The sequence below is a fragment of the Poromitra crassiceps genome (genome assembly GCF_964638095.1).
Source record: "Poromitra crassiceps genome assembly, chromosome: 17".
In the NCBI taxonomy this organism is placed as follows: Eukaryota; Metazoa; Chordata; class Actinopteri; order Beryciformes; family Melamphaidae; genus Poromitra; species Poromitra crassiceps.
In genome coordinates this window covers 581,734-599,105 of record NC_139635.1, presented here as the reverse complement: position 1 = coordinate 599,105, position 17,372 = coordinate 581,734, and the positions used below count along the sequence as shown (strand labels likewise).

The window sequence follows — 17,372 nt, the reverse complement described above, 5'->3', positions numbered from 1 at the left end:
TCACCACAGAGACAAAAGCATTGACTGGCCATGTAGTACCCTCCACTGTAAGTCCCCGGACTATTTTGGCAAGGGCCCCTACAGTGTGGTCCATGCAGGCTTGACCTCCGACCCCACCCCGAGGCTGGTCCTCCACGGGGTGGCGGCCTGCTGCTCAGCCTGTCTCTGTTGACTATTTTCACACAGAGTCTGTAGAGTCTCTTTCCTCTGACAGAGTCCAGAGAGGCCCCATCCACTCCCCCTGCAGCAGAGGACCCCAACAGCAGCCTCGGGAAAGAACGACCCACCTCACCCCCTCTGTCCTCCTGTGATAATACAAACCCTGTGTGCCCTCTGTCCTCCTGTGATAATACAAACCCTGTGTCCCCTCTGTCCTCCTGTGATAATACAAACCCTGTGTCCCCTCTGTCCTCCTGTGATAATACAAACCCTCTGTCCCATCTGTCCTCCTATACTGTGATAATACAAACCCTGTGTCCCCTCTGTCCTCCTGTGATAATTCAAACCCTGTGTCCCCTCTGGCCTCCTGTGATAATACAAACCCTGTGTCCCCTCTGTCCTCCTATACTGTGATAATACAAACCCTGTGTCCCCTCTGTCCTCCTCCTGTGATAATACAAACCCTGTGTTCCTTCTGTCCTCCTGTGATAATACAAACCCCATGTCCCCTCTGTCCTCCTACTGTGATAATACAAACCCTGTGTCCCCTCTGTCCTCCTCCTGTGATAATACAAACCCTGTGTCCCCTCTGTCCTCCTCCTGTGATAATACAAACCCTGTGTCCCCTCTGTCCTCCGCCTGTGATAATGCAAACCCTGTGCCCCCTCTGTCCTCCTGTGATAATACAAACCCCATGTCCCCTCTGTCCTCCTACTGTGATAATACAAACCCTGTGTCCCCTCTGTCCTCCTACTGTGATAATACAAACCCCATGTCCCCTCTGTCCTCCTCCTGTGATAATACAAACCCTGTGTCCCCTCTGTCCTCCTGTGATAATCCAAACCCCGCGGCCCCTCTGTCCTCCTGTGGTAATACAAACCCTGTGTCCCCTCTGTCCTCCTACTGTGACAATGCAAACCCTGTGTCCCCTCTGTCCTCCCATGATAATCCAAACCCCACGTCCCCTCTGTCCTCCTGTGATAATACAAACCCTGTGTCCCCTCTGTCCTCCTACTGTGAGAATGCAAACCCTGTGTCCCCTCTGTCCTCCTTTGATAATCCAAAACCCTGTGTCCCCTCTGTCCTCCTCTGATAATACAAGCCCTGTGTCCCCTCTGTCCTCCTGTGATAATCCAAACCCCGCATCCCCTCTGTCCTCCTGTGATAATACAAACGCTGTGTCCCCTCTGTCCTCCTACTGTGATAATCCAAACCCCGCATCCCCTCTGTCCTCCTGTGATAATACAAACCCTGTGTCCCCTCTGTCCTCCTACTGTGACAATGCAAACCCTGTGTCCCTTCTGTCCTCCTGTGATAATACAAACCCTGTGTCCCCTTTGTCCTCCTGTGATAATACAAACCCTGTGTCCCCTCTGTCCTCCTGTGATAATCCAAACCCCATGTCCCCTCTGTCCCTTTCCTGTGATAAACCAAACCTTGTGTCTCCCCTGTCCTCCTCCTGTGATAATACAAACCCTGTGTCCCCTCTGTCCCCCTTCTGTGATAATACAAACCCAGTGTCACCTCTGTCCCCCTCCTGTGTTAATAAAAACCCGTGTCCCCTCTGTCCCCCTCCTGCAACAGCTTCCAGTCTTCTGCAGTCAGGGCACTCCTGTACCAACCAAGCATCAGTCCAGCCACTCGCATCGATCTCACGCCCAACCGCTCAGCCACCGCCCCGGCCTCAATGATGTCTTTCCCTGCAAGGCCCACCAGGTGGCCCAGGGTAACCACCTTGGTTGCCTTTAGGGTCCCACAAAGTCCTGGCGTGGCTGCTGTGGTGATGTCCAGCCTCGCCCCAAAAACCAGATGCTCCTCCAGCAGCCACTCCAGCGAGCTGAGAGGTGTCGCTCTCAGCACCTTCATCAGTCATCATACTCTTAGCAGACCTCCACCAAAGGCTGCAACATCATTGAGTGACAGTGTGTTAGGATTCACAAAGAAAAGTGACAAGCCCAGACCTCCCACCTGTTTTAAGAGTGTCTCTGCAACCTGCCTCCATACCGCCCAGCCTTTCACATAAAGTAATTTCTGGATCCACTGGAGTCTAAAAGCTGCTGTTCTACTGGACAGGTGTATTAGCTCTTGGCCAACCTCCTCCCTTGGTAAATACAGAAGACTTTGTGGGATCCAGTGAGAACCTCCCCAGAAAACATCAAGCAGGAGAGCAGGACAGAGAGAGAGAGAGACAATGAGAGAGAGAGAGGGAGAGAGAGAGAGACACAGAGAGAGAGAGAGAGAGAGAGAGAGAGAGAGAGAGAGAGAGAGAGAGAGAGAGAGAGAGACACACACAGAGAGAGAGAGAGAGAGAGAGAGACAGAGAGAGCCTGGAAAGGATTAAAGCATGTACCTGCAACAACATAGCATGAACGCTGAAAACATTTATGCAGCAATTTCAACCTATATTTGCATTTGCATGTATTTGTTGGTCTGGTATACTTTTCGAATTCACCATTGAAAAAAGAAAGTGATGGAGACAGGCAGTTTGGAACAGACCCATAACATCTAATTATGTTCAAACAAATAAAAGCATGATGAGGCTTCAGGTACCAGGAGAACAATGGATGTGCAGGACAGGACCCCATCATGCCTGTGTTCACCTTAGGCCCCCAAAACACTAAGTCCAACACAGCACGCGCGCACACACACACACACACACACACACACACACACACACACACACACACACACACACACACACACACACACGTGAAATAAAGCCTATCTGACTAGGGATGGGAATCGAGAACCGGTTCTTGTTGAGAACCGGGTCGCAGTGATCAATTCCTTGGAATCCTTAGCCAAAATCCTTAACAATTCCACTATTGATTCCATGCGCGGTGACGTCACACGCTGCGACACGCACGCAACGCAGCCTTGTTTTGTTTAGACCGCAGCCACCATGGCGTCTAGGCAGAAGCAAAACGATGACCACAGTGCCACTTGCAATGCTTGCAAAACCTCTATTTCGTCAAAGGGGGGAAATACTAGCAATATGCAGAAACATTTGTCCACACAGCATGCAATTTTGGAGGAATATCACGTTTTTGATGCGCTACGGAGTGACCATAACGTGGCTAACAGCAGCGCGGCTAACGTTAGCGCGTCATCTGTTAATATGGAGAGTAAACTCCTCCAGACCCTGTCTATTGGGTCTGGAGGAGCACTGGGTCCACTGCCTGGGTGGGCCCGCGTGGCCTGCGTGGCCTGCTCTCTCAGTTCCCAGTCACTAGCTGGGGGCGGGTCTGGGAGCGGGTCGCGTGGGGGGTGGGCTTACCCAGGCGACCATTGCTGGGCCCCTGTAGCACAACGACCTCACAAGGTTCCTCCTCAGCCAAGCCAAGTCACTGGGGCAATCCATTTGGTGGAAAGGTTTTCTTGCGTTCACTGGGGGTGTGGGGACGCCGCTGTGTCCCGGCCCGGCCTTCTCTCCCACGCCTTATGTGGGCGGGGGGCCGGGGCGGGGGGCATCGGTGCTCTTCATCACTGGTCGAGGGCTGCCGGTTGGTTTAGAACAGTTTAGGTAGGCGATAGATTAGCTACAGCCTAAGGCTGACCTGTTATAGTGTTCAGGCAAAGATCAGACTAGAGCAGAGTAGGATAGGCCAGATTAGGCTGTAGACTAGCTAGATACTATGTCCCAGCTAGCTCTGGTTAATGCTTAGAGTAGTCAGTTGTCTGATCTTCCCCCCCCCTCTCCTTCTCTTTCCCCCGCTCCTTTCCCTTCTTCCCCCTCCTGTTCCCCACTCTCCCACATTTCCCACTCCCCCCCCGCCCCCTCTCTTTCCATGCTCTTCCCTCCCCCGCCGCCCCTTCCCACGTTCCCCCTGCTCTCCCTCCCCTGCACCCTCCCACCTCTCCCTTCTCTGTTCTCTCCTCCTCCCTGTCCTCTCCCCTCTCTCACATTCCCCCTGCACTCCTTCCCCTACACCCCCCCACCTCTCCTTCTCTGCTCTCTCCTCCTCTCTGTCCTCTCGGGGGGGGGGGAGGAGGGGGCGGAGAGGTCTGTTCCCTCCCCCGCCTCCTCCTCCCGTGTTCCCCCTGCACTCCTTCTCTGTTCTCTCCTCCTCTCCCCCTGCACTCCTTCCCCTGCACCCTCCCACCTCTCCTTCTCTGTTCTCGTCTCCTCTCTGTCCTCTCTGGGGGGGGGGGGGGGATGTGGGACGCTCCCCCTGCTTCTCTACCCTGGCTCTCCCTCCCCTGCATCCCCATCTCTCCTTCTCTCCTCCTCCACATTCCTATCTTCTCCCCACCTCCCCCCTCTCCTCCGTCTATATTGCTCATTCTCTCCCCACCTCCTCCCCCCCCTGCTCTCTTCTCCCCCACACCTCCCCTCCCTTCCCCTCTCCTGCTCTCTCCTCTTGCTCCTTCCCCACCTCCTATACCCTCCCCACCCCATCACTCTCTCACATTCCCCCTGCTATTCTCCCTTCTCCTGCGCTCTCCTCTGCTCTCCCCTCATTCCTATATTTTCTATATTATCAATTGTTCAAATGTTATCTTTTTTCTGTATATTCATGTTACTGTTGTGTCAGCTAGAATTAGCTAGACATACTTTCTGTGAAGCCCTCTGAGACATGCTTGTGAATTAGGGCTATATAAATAAACTTGACTTGACTTGACTATTGTGTGTTTAGTGTTTGTGCCATTTGTTTCATTGTGTAAACCAGATTTCACCAATACTCCATTTCCATCCATTTAATTGAGAGGATGATGACGTTCAGAGTCAGACTGGTTCAGAGGCTGGTAGTCGCTCTGGGTCAGAGGCTGCAGTGAGTACTACTTGTGCACCTCTAGCCCCTCCATTCACCCAGGCAGGGAAGAGTAAAATGACCGAGGCGAGGGGAAACGAATGTCACAGAGCAGTGACTAAGTTTGTCTGACATGCCAGCTAAAGTAAAATGTCAAAGTTGCATGTTGTCATTCTAACCAGTAGTTCTGTTTCATTCATTCCCACTATATATTTTCGCGGCTAGAAGTAAATTCTCTAGTTGCTAGCAAAGAGACTAGACAGATCAAATTTGTACGTGAGGGAGAAAAGATTAGACCAATTAAGGTCAGGCACAAGTTAGGGCAGCTAAGTGTAGGTGGAGCCTGGGAAATGAGGGTTGACTTGAATGAACAGCTAGTCATCCCAGCATATATAGTTAGCACCCGGCTACGTCCGGACTTGTTACTGTGGTCTGAGGTAGAGAAGAGAGTTTATTTTATCGAACTCACAGTCCCGTGGGAAGATCGAGTTGAGGAGGCTTATGAGCGCAAGAAAGCTAGGTATGCTGAAATGGCAGCAGAGGCAGAGCAGCGAGGTTGGAGGGCCCGAGTGCGGCCTGTAGAGGTGGGCTGCCGTGGTTTTGTGGCAAAGTCCGTTATTGCCTTACTAACTGAGTTGGGCATTCGGGGACGGAGCCTGAAACTTGCGGTTAGCAACATGTCTCAGGCAGCAGAACGAGCAAGTGAATGGCTGTGGATAAGGAGGAAACATGCTAGCTGGGGAGCTCGCTAAGGTCAGATTGATTGTTTGTTGTTGGTTATGATTAACGGTTCGCATCAACAGGGCTGAATCATTGACAGTGGTGGTGTAGTTAGGGATTGTTTGTTGTTGGTCATGATTGACGGTCCGCATCAACAGGGCTGAATCATTGACAGTGGTGGTGTAGTCAGGAATGTCATACCGAACCGACCTGGATAGCTAGGCTTAGATAGTGAGGTAATATGCAGTTGTGCGGTGGTAGCATGGAGGGGGGTGTTTCCAGGATGCTGGATCACACGTTAAGCCTTCTTGAGGTGTCGTGGGCCTAACTTAACGAAACGTCGGTGAAGGAAGGTGCCCACTTGAAAACCCCAATGACATGCTTCCATACTGCTGTTGGCTATAGGTAACTGGTGATTTGTGTCTTGTTTATTAGTTTGTTAGCCTGTTAGCTTGTTTTATTCTGGATTGGGCTTCTAAATGTGTTTTTTCCTCGGATTTTGGCACAAGGGATAGTAACATCTTGTCCTGTGTATTAATTAATAATTCTATAGGGAGATGACAAAGATGCTCAACCCAAAATACAAACCCCCAAACAGAGCCAGTTTAACAGACACACGGATCCCTGCTTGGTATGGGATTGAAAAGAGCAATCTGATCTCAGAGCTGAATAATAATAATTATTCAATTATAATATTATAATTATAATAATAATAATATAAAAGAAAATGTATGTTAATAAACCCGTTTGTACTCTTTTTTCACCCTTGCCCAATGAGAATCGATAAGAGAATCGATAAGGAATCGGATCGATAAGCAGAATCGAAAATGGAATAGGAATCGTTAAAATCTTATCAATTCCCATCCCTATATCTGACCTCAGAGTCTCCAGTCTGCAGTGTCGACTCCCCAGAAGATCAGACAGCAGCATCACTGCTGACTCCTTCACCTCGTTGCCACTCAGGTCCAGCTCTCTCAGATGGGAGGAGGGGTTGGACTTCAGAGCTGAGGCCAGAGAAGCAAAGCTGCTCTCTGACAAGTCGCAGTACTCCAATCTGAATAAAGAATAAAACATGTAGATATAAAATAAAACATTCCTGTATAGAAAACCTGATTGAAACCATGTTTCATAATCCACTCAGAGCTGTGGAGGTTTTAAATATACATGTTTCTAAAATGGTGAAGCCAACTGAAAGCAGCTAAAGCCAACAGGCTGCCAGGTTCAAAAAGACATAACAAGGACAAACCAGCACTCATTAATATGAATGACAACATGGTGCTGCTTCAATAAACAAGCAGAGACTGAAGAGTGAGTTAGTGTGTGGAGGCTTTTCCTCACAAGAAAATAAATCAGCAGAAACAAATAAAAAAAGTTGAGAATGTAAATTTGTGGCTGGTGGAACAAACTTCCACTTGAAAGAGTGGCATCACTCAGCTCAACACACAGAGCTAAACTTGGACATTGTAGCCTACTTGCAAAAATATGTTTGTGTCCCTGTAGTCAGAATTTCAGGCTCGTCAATTCCCCGTGCCAAACACGTTTCTATTTACCAGTTTTATTTCTATTTATTTTTTAACCAAAGGGTACAACACAGATCTCTGTCTTTCCTCAGTGTGATTACTCACCAGCAGAGAGCAGGACAGTTTGAGTTCATACACATTGTCAAGCCCTTCTCATCCCAGCTGTGTGTTAAAAAGCAGCTCTCCTCCCTCCAGCCTGCACACAGCTTCCCCCAGACACCAGCTGCTCTGAAACACTCTCATGTCCTGCATCCTTTTGTAGTTCTCAAAGTATATGGCTACTCTCACCCTAACCAGAGCCTTCAACAAGACCTACTTGGACATCTGCATCTATTTTTCTCTTCCTGCTAAGACACACAGCCATCTTTGCTACCCCAACAAAACATTTGCAAGACATTTGTCCCCCTCCTGCAACAGCTTCCAGTCCTCTGCAGTCAGGGCGCTCCTGTACCGACCAAGCATCAGTCCAGCCACTCGCATCGATCTCACGCTCAGTCGCTTAGCCACCACCCCGGCCTCAATGATGTCTTTCCCTGCAAGGCCCACCAGGTGCCCCAGGGTAACCACCTTGGCTGCCTTTAGGGTCCCAGAAAGTCCTGGCGTGGCTGCTGTGGGGATGTCCAGCCTCGCCCCAAAAACCAGAGGCTCCTCCAGCAGCCACTCCACCGAGCTGAGAGGTGCCGCTCTCAGCACCTTCATCAGTCATCATACTCTTAGCAGACCTCTATAAAAGGTGCAACATCATTGAGTGACAGTGTTAGGATCAAGGGGCAACCCCACCCCCTTTCCCCTGAGGACGCGAAAGTCTATTATTTAAGCTGTAATTCCTCAAATGGCCACTTGAGGCAGGGCTCAGTAGTCCCGTTGTTTCTGTTTAAATGCCCAACTTCTAACTGTAATTAAACATATTACCGCCCGGTCCTTAACACGGTTTTGGTCTATATAGCTGATTTAACTTTTTCATAACATGTGTGGGGGGGGATATATTTGGTAACTTGCCTGTGTACATTTGATAAGGGTTTAAAGTTATGCATAATTGAGGGCGTGTCTGAGTGAGTGAGCGCTGCTCTGCTGTAGAAGAGCCTGGTGACGCGAGGTTAGCTCTGCTGCCACAGCCCAGCCTGTTTGCTAGTAGGCTACTGTCTGTGGCTAACGTTAGGCTAATTGTCTGACCTGGCGGTCGCGTTTGTGGTTTTGCGGTCTTTTTGTCAATATTGGACAGTAAATATGTTTTCTTGCGATGCAGTTGGTTGTATTAACCGTACCTCAAAGAAAGGTGGTTTCTACTTTTTTCGGTGAGTGAAAGTTGTCGGTGGTGGTCACTGCTAATGTTTTACCATGGACTGTATACATTCTGTGCTAATAATGCTAGCATGATATTATCCTTTTCACACACACTGAATGTATCGAAATGCTAGATTTGATCATGGACTTTACGCTAATGTTAATCAAAAACGGCCGCACTCATAACGGTAAGGTGTGTTTGACCTAATATAAATATTAACGTTAATGCACTCACATTTCAGCGTGGTTACAGATGTGACCTATTTAACGCTAGCTAGCTAGCTACAGTAGATGTTTGGAGCATCGGTTTGGAACAGGTTTGGATGCTATAACGTTAACATAGTATTATCCTGTATATTATACATAATCCAGATGTAACCTAGCTATAGCTAGATGTCAATAGGTTAACGTGAATGCGACTGAGACCTGACATTGATGGCTTGATATCATATTCCAGATGCAACCTAGCTAGATGTTAAGCTCCACACTGCTTTAGGAGTAAAATCAAATGTATCAAGCCTTGTTATCATATTCCAGGTCCAACCTAGCTAGCTAGATGTTAAGAGGTAGGAATATACCGAAATGCTAGACTTGATCGTGGACTTAATGTTAATCAAAAACGGCCACACTCATAACGTTATGGTGTGTTTGACCTAGCTAGAAATATTAACATTAATGCACTCGCATTTCAGCGTGGTTACAGATGTAGCTGACGCTAGCTAGCTACAGTAGATTTTTGGAGGCTTTAACGTAGTGTCCCATCTTGTCTAAGGTGAATGCAAGTGAACTATATTTTTCAATCCTGTCTTTGAATAAAAGTTGTACATTGTGTTATACTTGAAAACGATGTCTCTGCTCCCTTATTAGTTTACAATTAAAACAAATCTGTATGGTTTATCTGTTGGCATTAAACCGTGGTATTTCCTTGGGTGATATTCCATATTTGTCATTAGACCTGTTCATCTGCATTTTCTACAAATTGGGCTAAAATTGCAATGGTAAATCAAAGCCACGTGAGATATCACAAGTACTTTTATTAAAACACCAAACAAAATAAAATGCAAAGAGAGGTTTCCTTCTCTAACTATTGGTGCTTTCACAAAATATTTACACAATGAGATTTATTTTATAAATAATCATCAATAACGTGGATGAAGACTTTGATGATGACGTTGATGATGAAATCTGCAGCTGCTGGACGGGAGACCGAAGACCAGTCCACTTGAAGGAGATCCACACAAGACCTTGCAGCACACAGTGCCACACTCACCCAAGAAAAACTGGAGAAGTAAAATGACATGAAAAAGTTACATAATGGGGTCAGGGGTGGCTATACATTGTTGTTTCACAGTAGCTAGTATCTGGCCATAATTCTGCAATTGCCCACTATATGCTTAGTACGTTATAATAGCGATAAATGATAAATCTTTGGTTCAACTTTTTTATTGTAATTTCGTGTAAATTTAGCCTACCTCAATGTAACGTTATGTGGGATGACCACTGCCTCAAGGTCCCGGCGCAACGGGAGAAAAGGTGGGTAGCCTCGTGTGACTGGGTGGTCTGGATCATACAGTCTATGGTATGGATAGCCGTGTTAGCTAGCTTGATGTTAGCAGGTTGTCTGCTAGCTAGCCATGGGGCCGCTATCTTGAGAAGCAAGGTGGGCGTGTTTGTCAGCACGTAGGAAGCAAGGTGGGCGTGTTTGTCAGCATGTAGGTTCACCCCCATAGGTTATGCTAATCAGTGCTCATCTCACACCCCTCCTAGCTCCACCCTCTCAACCCCCACCTTCGCACTAAAACCAAGATGGCAACGTCCAATTCGTTTATGATTTGAACTCCTCCAGAGATGATGAATTCAATGCAGTCGCTCTGTCCATATTTATTTATACAGTCTATGGTTAGGATTCACAAAGAAAAGTGACAAGCCCAGACCCAGCCCTCCCACCTGTTTTAAGAGTGTCTCTGCAACCTGCCTCCATACCGCCCAGCCTTTCACATAAAGTCATCTCTGGATCAACTGGAGTCTAAAAGCTGCTGTTCTACTGGACAGGTGTATTAGCGTTGGTAAATACAGAAGACTTTGTGGGATCCAGTGATAACCTCCCCAGAAGAAATCAAGCAGGAGAGCAGGAGAGAGAGAGAGAGAGATAGAGAGAAAGAGAGACACAGAGAGAGAGAGAGAGAGAGAGAGAGAGTCTGGAAAGGATTAAAGCCTGTACCTACAACAACATAGCATGAAAGGAAGCTGAAAAACATTTATGCAGCAATTTCAACCTATATTTGCATTTGCATGTATTTGTTGGTACGGTATACTTTTCAAATTCACCATAGAAAAAAGAAAGTGATAGAGACAGGCAGTTTGGAACAGACCCATAACATCTAATTATGTTCAAACAAATAAAAGCATGGATGAGGCTTCAGGTACTAGGGGAGAACAACGGATGTGCAGGACCCCATCATGCCTGTGTTCACCTTAGGAACCCAAAAAAACACTAAGCTCGCGCACACACACACACACACACACACACACACACACACACACACACACACACACACACAAGCATGCACACACACACGGTGGCTATTGAAATAAACCTAGGATCTTCTTGCTGTGAGCCGACATTAATATTCATTCACATCGTAAAAAAATGCTGTCTGACCTCAGAGTCTCCAGGGTGCAGTGTGGACTCTCCAGAAGATTACACAGGTGCTTCACTGCTGACTCCTCCAGATCCCTGTTGTAACTCAGTTCCAGCTCTCTCAGATGGGAGGAGGGGTTGGACTTCAGAGCTGAGGCCAGAGAAGCACAGCTGCTCTCTGACAACCTGCAGCGCCTCAATCTGAATAAAGAATAAAACATCTAGATATAAAATAAAACATTCCTGTATAGAAAACCTGGTTGAAACCATGTTTCATAATCCACTCAGAGCTGTGGAGGTTTTAAAAATACATGTTTCTAAAATGGTGAAGTCAACTGAAAGCAGCTGAAGCCAACAAGGCTGCCAGCTTCAAAAAGACATAAGAAGGACAAAGCAGCACTCATTAATATGAATGACAACATGCTGCTGCTTCAATAAACAAGCAGAGACTGAAGAGTGAGTTAGAGAGTGGAGGCTTTTCTTCACTATAAAATACATCAGCAGAAACAAATAAAAAAAGATGACAATGTAAATTTGTGGCTGGTGGAACAAACTTCCACTTGAAAGAGTGGCATCACTCAGCTCAACACACAGAGCTAAACTTGGACATTGTAGCCTACTTGCAAAAATATGTTTGTGTCCCTGTAGTCAGAGTTTCAGGCTTGTCAATTCCCCGTGCCAAACACGTTTCTATTCACCAGTTTTATTTATATTTATTTTTTAACCAAAGGGCACGACCCAGATCTCTGTCTTTCCTCAGCATAATTACTCACCAGCAGAGGGCATGAGAGTTTGAGTTTTAACAAGCCTTTAATGAAACCTTTACCTAAGACATGTACATCATGGCAGAGGACAAACAAGTTTCACAAAACATAAAATCAGAACCAATGTAACCCCCCCAAAAAAATCAACAAAACAACAGCAATCAAAACAAAACAGATCAGTCATGGACAATCATACACATTGTCAAGCCCTCCTCATCCCATCTGTGTGTTAAAAAACAGCTCTCCTCCCTCCAGCCTGCACACAGCTTCCTGGTAGGAGAGAGAGAGCCAGCACACAAAAATGTCCTTTCGTTTGGTTTATTCCAGCTTAACACCAGGTACAGCACACACACGGACGTTTCAGCCTAACGGCCTTCTTCAGCGTGTTGCTGTGTCAGGCGGAGATGACGTTTAAATACACCAAGAACGGAAGTACTTTCAATAAACGAAATATCAAAATTCAGTTACAATATATAAAGAATTCAAGAACCAAGCAATACACAACACAAAAATTCCATTATCAAAGAAAATGTCTACATACCACAATGTATGCATATATAAATACAATAGTTTGGTCAGTCCCACTATGTGGGAGAGCAGAACCAGGCCTAGGTAAAGGCCCTGCTGTATTCAAAGTGACAGGTAGGCGGAGTAAGTCAGGTCTGGACTACAGATAGATACAAAACAAAATACAGAATACAATAGAAATGTTTTAAAACAAGAATTATGCTTAAATAATTGCACGTTTCCACTATAATGGCCTAGAAAGAGGTCCAGCTGTATTGTGATAACAGACAGGAGAGATTAAACTAGGGCTGGAATGCATATTACTAAGTACATTAAAAATAGACAATACAAATATGTTGCAAAATTGCACATTCACAGAAAGCAGCCCAATAACAGTTCCTCATTAAGTCCTTTCGGATGCTCTGTCTGAAGAGTGTGAATCCAAAAAGCCTCTCTTTGTAGAAAAGGCCCTATCTCTATCCCCACCTCTTTTCAATGGACCGACAGTTTCAATGCCCTGGAACCTCAGGGTGCAAACCTCATGTCCCATAGCATTGAAATGTCTCACTACAGAAGACACCCTGGATTATAAGAACGACAGGGTGTATTCCTGGCTGTCTTCCGACGGGTTCAAGCCTCATCATCGTTACCGCCCCAGACGTGAGGAGTACAACGCGTCCAGCGGCCGGTCCACGGAGGAGTCGGGCAGCGAGGACCAGACGACGGGCAGACGGCGGCGTTTTTTAGGACCAACGACGACGCAGAGCAGATACTACACCAGACGGGTAGCAAGAGACGACCCACTCGCAGGGGTGGCAGACGCCACCGATCACGCCTACAGAGGGAGAGGAAGGCAGAAGCGGGGGAGCAAAACGTGATCAACCTCTCCAGCAGACCCCTATCGTCGCAGGAGATCTCCATCCTGTCAAAAGGTCTCTCTTTTGTTCCTTCTTCTAAAGCTGACCCATTTACAGTGATGGGCAAGCTACTTGGAAAATGTAGTAAGCTAAGCTATCAGTTACTCTTGATTAAATATAGCTAAACTACATTGAAGCTATCCCCAGAGAAATGTAGCAAGCTAAGCTACGAGCAACATGGCAAAAGCAGCTTGCTACATCAAAGCTACTGTTTTTCTCACATATAATCAACTTCATGTCAAAGAACAACTTTCCACCAAACAAATAGGCAGGCAAAAAAAAATCTAATTTTGATTGTTTATTTAAAACACACTGAAACTCTCACTGGCACAATATTCAAAAACAGACAATAAAACCTGAACATCTTCTTCATTTATTGGCTACACAGGCACACTTGACATAATGCAATGTCTCCTCCTGTTTAATCCAAACCGCAGCAGAAATCTCCACTGCGTGCTTTGCTCGTGGATTTTCTCTGGCGAGTAGCTTGTAGCTTTTGCGGGAAGCTACAAACTACTTGGGTCTATAAATAGCTTAGCTACTGGAAAAGCTACTTGGTTCAAAAGTAGTGAAGCTACCACCAAGCTACTGAGAAATGTAGTTAAGCTATGTAGCTTCGCTACTTGTAGCAAGCTACTGCCCAACACTGCCCATTTAAGACTCGAGTAGAAATGTTTAAATTCTTAAGAAATATTAAGCTTCGTGCTTTTTTTGATAAGGGCCCTCCCCGTACACAGACTAATTCCACACAGACTCTGGGTGTTGAACCCGAATCCTTCCCTGAGCCTACACGCCTGAGGGCCAAAAGTACATTTGTTCCGCCCATTTTGAACTCTTCTGTGTCCACCTTCTGCAGACTGGTTGAGCAGGATGTCATGCAGAAGGTACATGAGAACAATAAAAAAAGACTTTACTCCAACATTGAACAAGAAGAGAAGAAAGCGCTTTTGTCACTGTCTAGTGATTGCTCTATTGTTATTAAATCTGCTGACAAGGGAGGGGTCATTGTTGTCCAAAATAAAGAATCCTATAGAACAGAGATTTTGAGACAGCTTGGTATGTGTGAATTCTACACTCCTTTGATGGGGGACCCTACTGTTAAATTTCTACAGAGGGTCGATGCTTTTTTAAGTTCAGCTTTGAGTTCTTCATTTATTAGTCCAGATCAGGCCCGTATCTAGACTGCCACACTAGGGTGGGCTGGTAGGGGGCAACTTTGGCGGTAGGTTGCCAGAGGTTGTGGGTTCGGGGATGGGGATTAAATTGCATTTTCTACAACAGCATGAGTGAATACTGGATTCTGATTGGCTAGCAACAGTGGTAAATAGGCCAACAATCTACAGTTCGGCTCCAACCGCAGTATCACTCCGCTCCCTGATGCTGACTCCGCTCCCTGTGCTGACTCCGCCCACTGTTAGCCTGTCAGTCTGCAAATCTCTAACAAGGAAATGGCCAATCTCTAACAAGGAAATTGTCCGATTTCGTAGTAACGTTTGATTTACTGGGTGGATTGAGTTTTGAGCAGTGGTTAGATGAAGATGAAGGTGAAGTGAACAAAGAATGACATGGTGAAATTGGGGAGAGAGAACTGGCTGAGCTTGAGTTGTCACGAGTTCGGACTAGCGGGAGGTCGGACTAGCGGGAGGTCGGACTAGCGCCCGGACCCCGAACCTGGGACTGTCAAACAAACAAACGCCCTCTGCCGTCACCAGATATCAACACACCACCACCAAAACGGGCTGCTTTAGATAACTGTTTAAATAACTGTACTTTTACAGGCAATGTATCAATAACTGTGAATCCCGTTAAGGAATAGGTTAGTTGTTTTTTGGCTCAAAGGTAACTAAATGTTTAGTGCAATCATTGATCTTGTGTATGGAACTATATTCTGTGGCGGAAGGATAAATGTATTCTTAAACCAGTAATGATTGTAAATAAATGGATTGGATGTTACAATTGTGTATTTTTTATATTATTTGGTAGCTGTTGTAGAAAACAAATTTACCACTTGAGGTCGGGGATTGTGGCCACATTTACCACTGGTACAGGGTTTATAGCACTCGGCTTCGCCTCGTGCCACAACCCTGTACCAGTGGTAAATGTGGCCACAACCCCCTCCCTCTCGTGGTAAATTTGTTAAATATTCAGTGGCGCTGGAAGTACTTTTAGGTAGGAATAGACTCTCGGTGCTGCCTGCAAGGGCAGCGGCGAAGAAAATTTGACGTTTTTTGGACTTTCATCCAAGAATATTTAATTTTAAATTAACATTAGGATTCTACTGTTGTGATGTCATGATTCAGTATCTTCTCCTTTTCTCACTCACTTTCATGTAACCACCTGCTCTCCGTGTAGTCGTTTTACACTACAACAGACAGCAACACAGGCATAAACACTGAACCAAATTGTTCCAGTAGGAGTCACCATTCTGTTTTGGGTCACCAAACTGTAAGTAGGAACTTTCACTCAGGTGACAGGCCAATGTTTACATTATTATTGTCAAAACTATTAGCAAACTGTACAAACTAACTACGGTATTTACAAAACTATTGCTATTTTCCAAGACATTTAGTCTTATTCAAACTCAAACTGAAAAGTGACAAAGAAAACTACTTTGAAAGCAGATTGACTTACCCTAAAAATAAATAAAAATACTTCATCCAGTTTAAAATAATCAACTCCATAATATTTATTTTCATTGGATGAGCTTATTTCTCAAATCAAATTAAAGCTATAACTACTGTTAGGTGCCCTAAACTAACTAACCCAGTGGTCTCCAACTTTCGGGTCGCGACCCTAAGTGCGGTCGCCTGGAATTCAAAAAGGGAGATTTTTTTTTTTTTTTTTTTGGGTGGGCAAGATTACCTGCCCCCCCCTAGAATCGGCCCTGGTCCAGATGAACATAAATTCATGATACAGAAACATCCTGTGCGCCCTGTGTTTTACACTCTGCCTAAGATCCACAAGAGCTGTACAGAAACGGTCCCTGGGAGGCCCATTGTCGCTGGAAGCCAATCCATCACTGAACCCATTTCACAATATATTGACCGACACATCAGAAGTATGGTGGCCACACTTCCTTCTTTTGTTAAGGACACCACTGATTTTCTTAATAAGTTGAGTTCTTTACAACACACTGTAGAAAATAGCATTCTATGCACAATGGATGTTAATAGTCTGTATACAAATGTGCCCCATGTGGAGGGTTTGCAAGCCCTGGCACACTTTCTAGACAAAAGACACACTCCGACACCCCCTACTGGTTTCTTGACGGATCTGGCTAGACTGGTATTAGAGATTAATTATTTTAGGTTTGAAAATGCATTTTACTTGCAGTGTCAGGGTGTTAGTATGGGAAGTCCTTGTTCTCCAAACTATGCCAACCTGTTCATGGGTAAATTTGAAGACGACTTTGTATATCTTAATAACCCCTTTTCAGAATTATTACTTTGTTGGTTTAGATTTATAGATGACATCTTCTTCATTTTCACGGGCTCTCTCAGTGAACTCGAGGGATTCAGGAATTACATTAACTCGAGACTGCCATCGATTAAGTTTTCTTTAGAATACAGTTATGAATCAGTTTCTTTTTTGGATGTTTTGGTCCACAACACTGCACCACTGACCACCAATCTGTTTAGAAAACAGACTGATAGAAATAGCTTTTTGCATTTTTCTAGTTTTCACTCCCCCAGTCTCAAAAGGGGTTTACCCTACAGCCAGCTCCTTCGAGTTAAACGAATCTGTAGTAATGACACACTTTTTGAGCAACAAGCTTCAGATTTATGTGACCGTTTCCGGGCCAAGGGCTACAACAGCCATGACCTGGATGTGAGCCTTCAGAAGGTCAGGGATTTAAACAGACATGACCTGCTCACTCCCAAATCTCCCTCGGGCCACGGCACTAAAATTGTATGTGCCACAACTTTTTCTCCGGTGTCGCATGAAATAAAAAACGCTGTTCTCAGCCACTGGCATATTTTATGCAGTGACCCCTTGGTAGGACACGCGTTCACAAGTTCCCCTATTTTTGCTCAGAAACAGGCTCAAAACCTGAGAGATATGTTAGTCAGGGCAGATTGTTATACACGCCCTACACATTTTTTATCCAA

General features: G+C 45.8%; 1 protein-coding gene across 1 annotated transcript in view; it reads right to left on the bottom strand.

Moving 5' to 3' along the window:
• The window catches only part of LOC310791995 (protein NLRC3-like), a gene marked incomplete at both ends in the record, with an annotated part of 85,297 nt that overhangs the window by 8,395 nt on the left and 59,530 nt on the right, over positions 1-17,372 (bottom strand). Inside the window, 2 exons of the mRNA XM_083653678.1 lie at positions 6,508-6,684; positions 11,097-11,276. Of these exons, the coding sequence (XP_083509804.1) occupies positions 6,508-6,684; positions 11,097-11,276 (357 nt within the window). The remainder of the gene's footprint in view (positions 1-6,507; positions 6,685-11,096; positions 11,277-17,372) is intronic.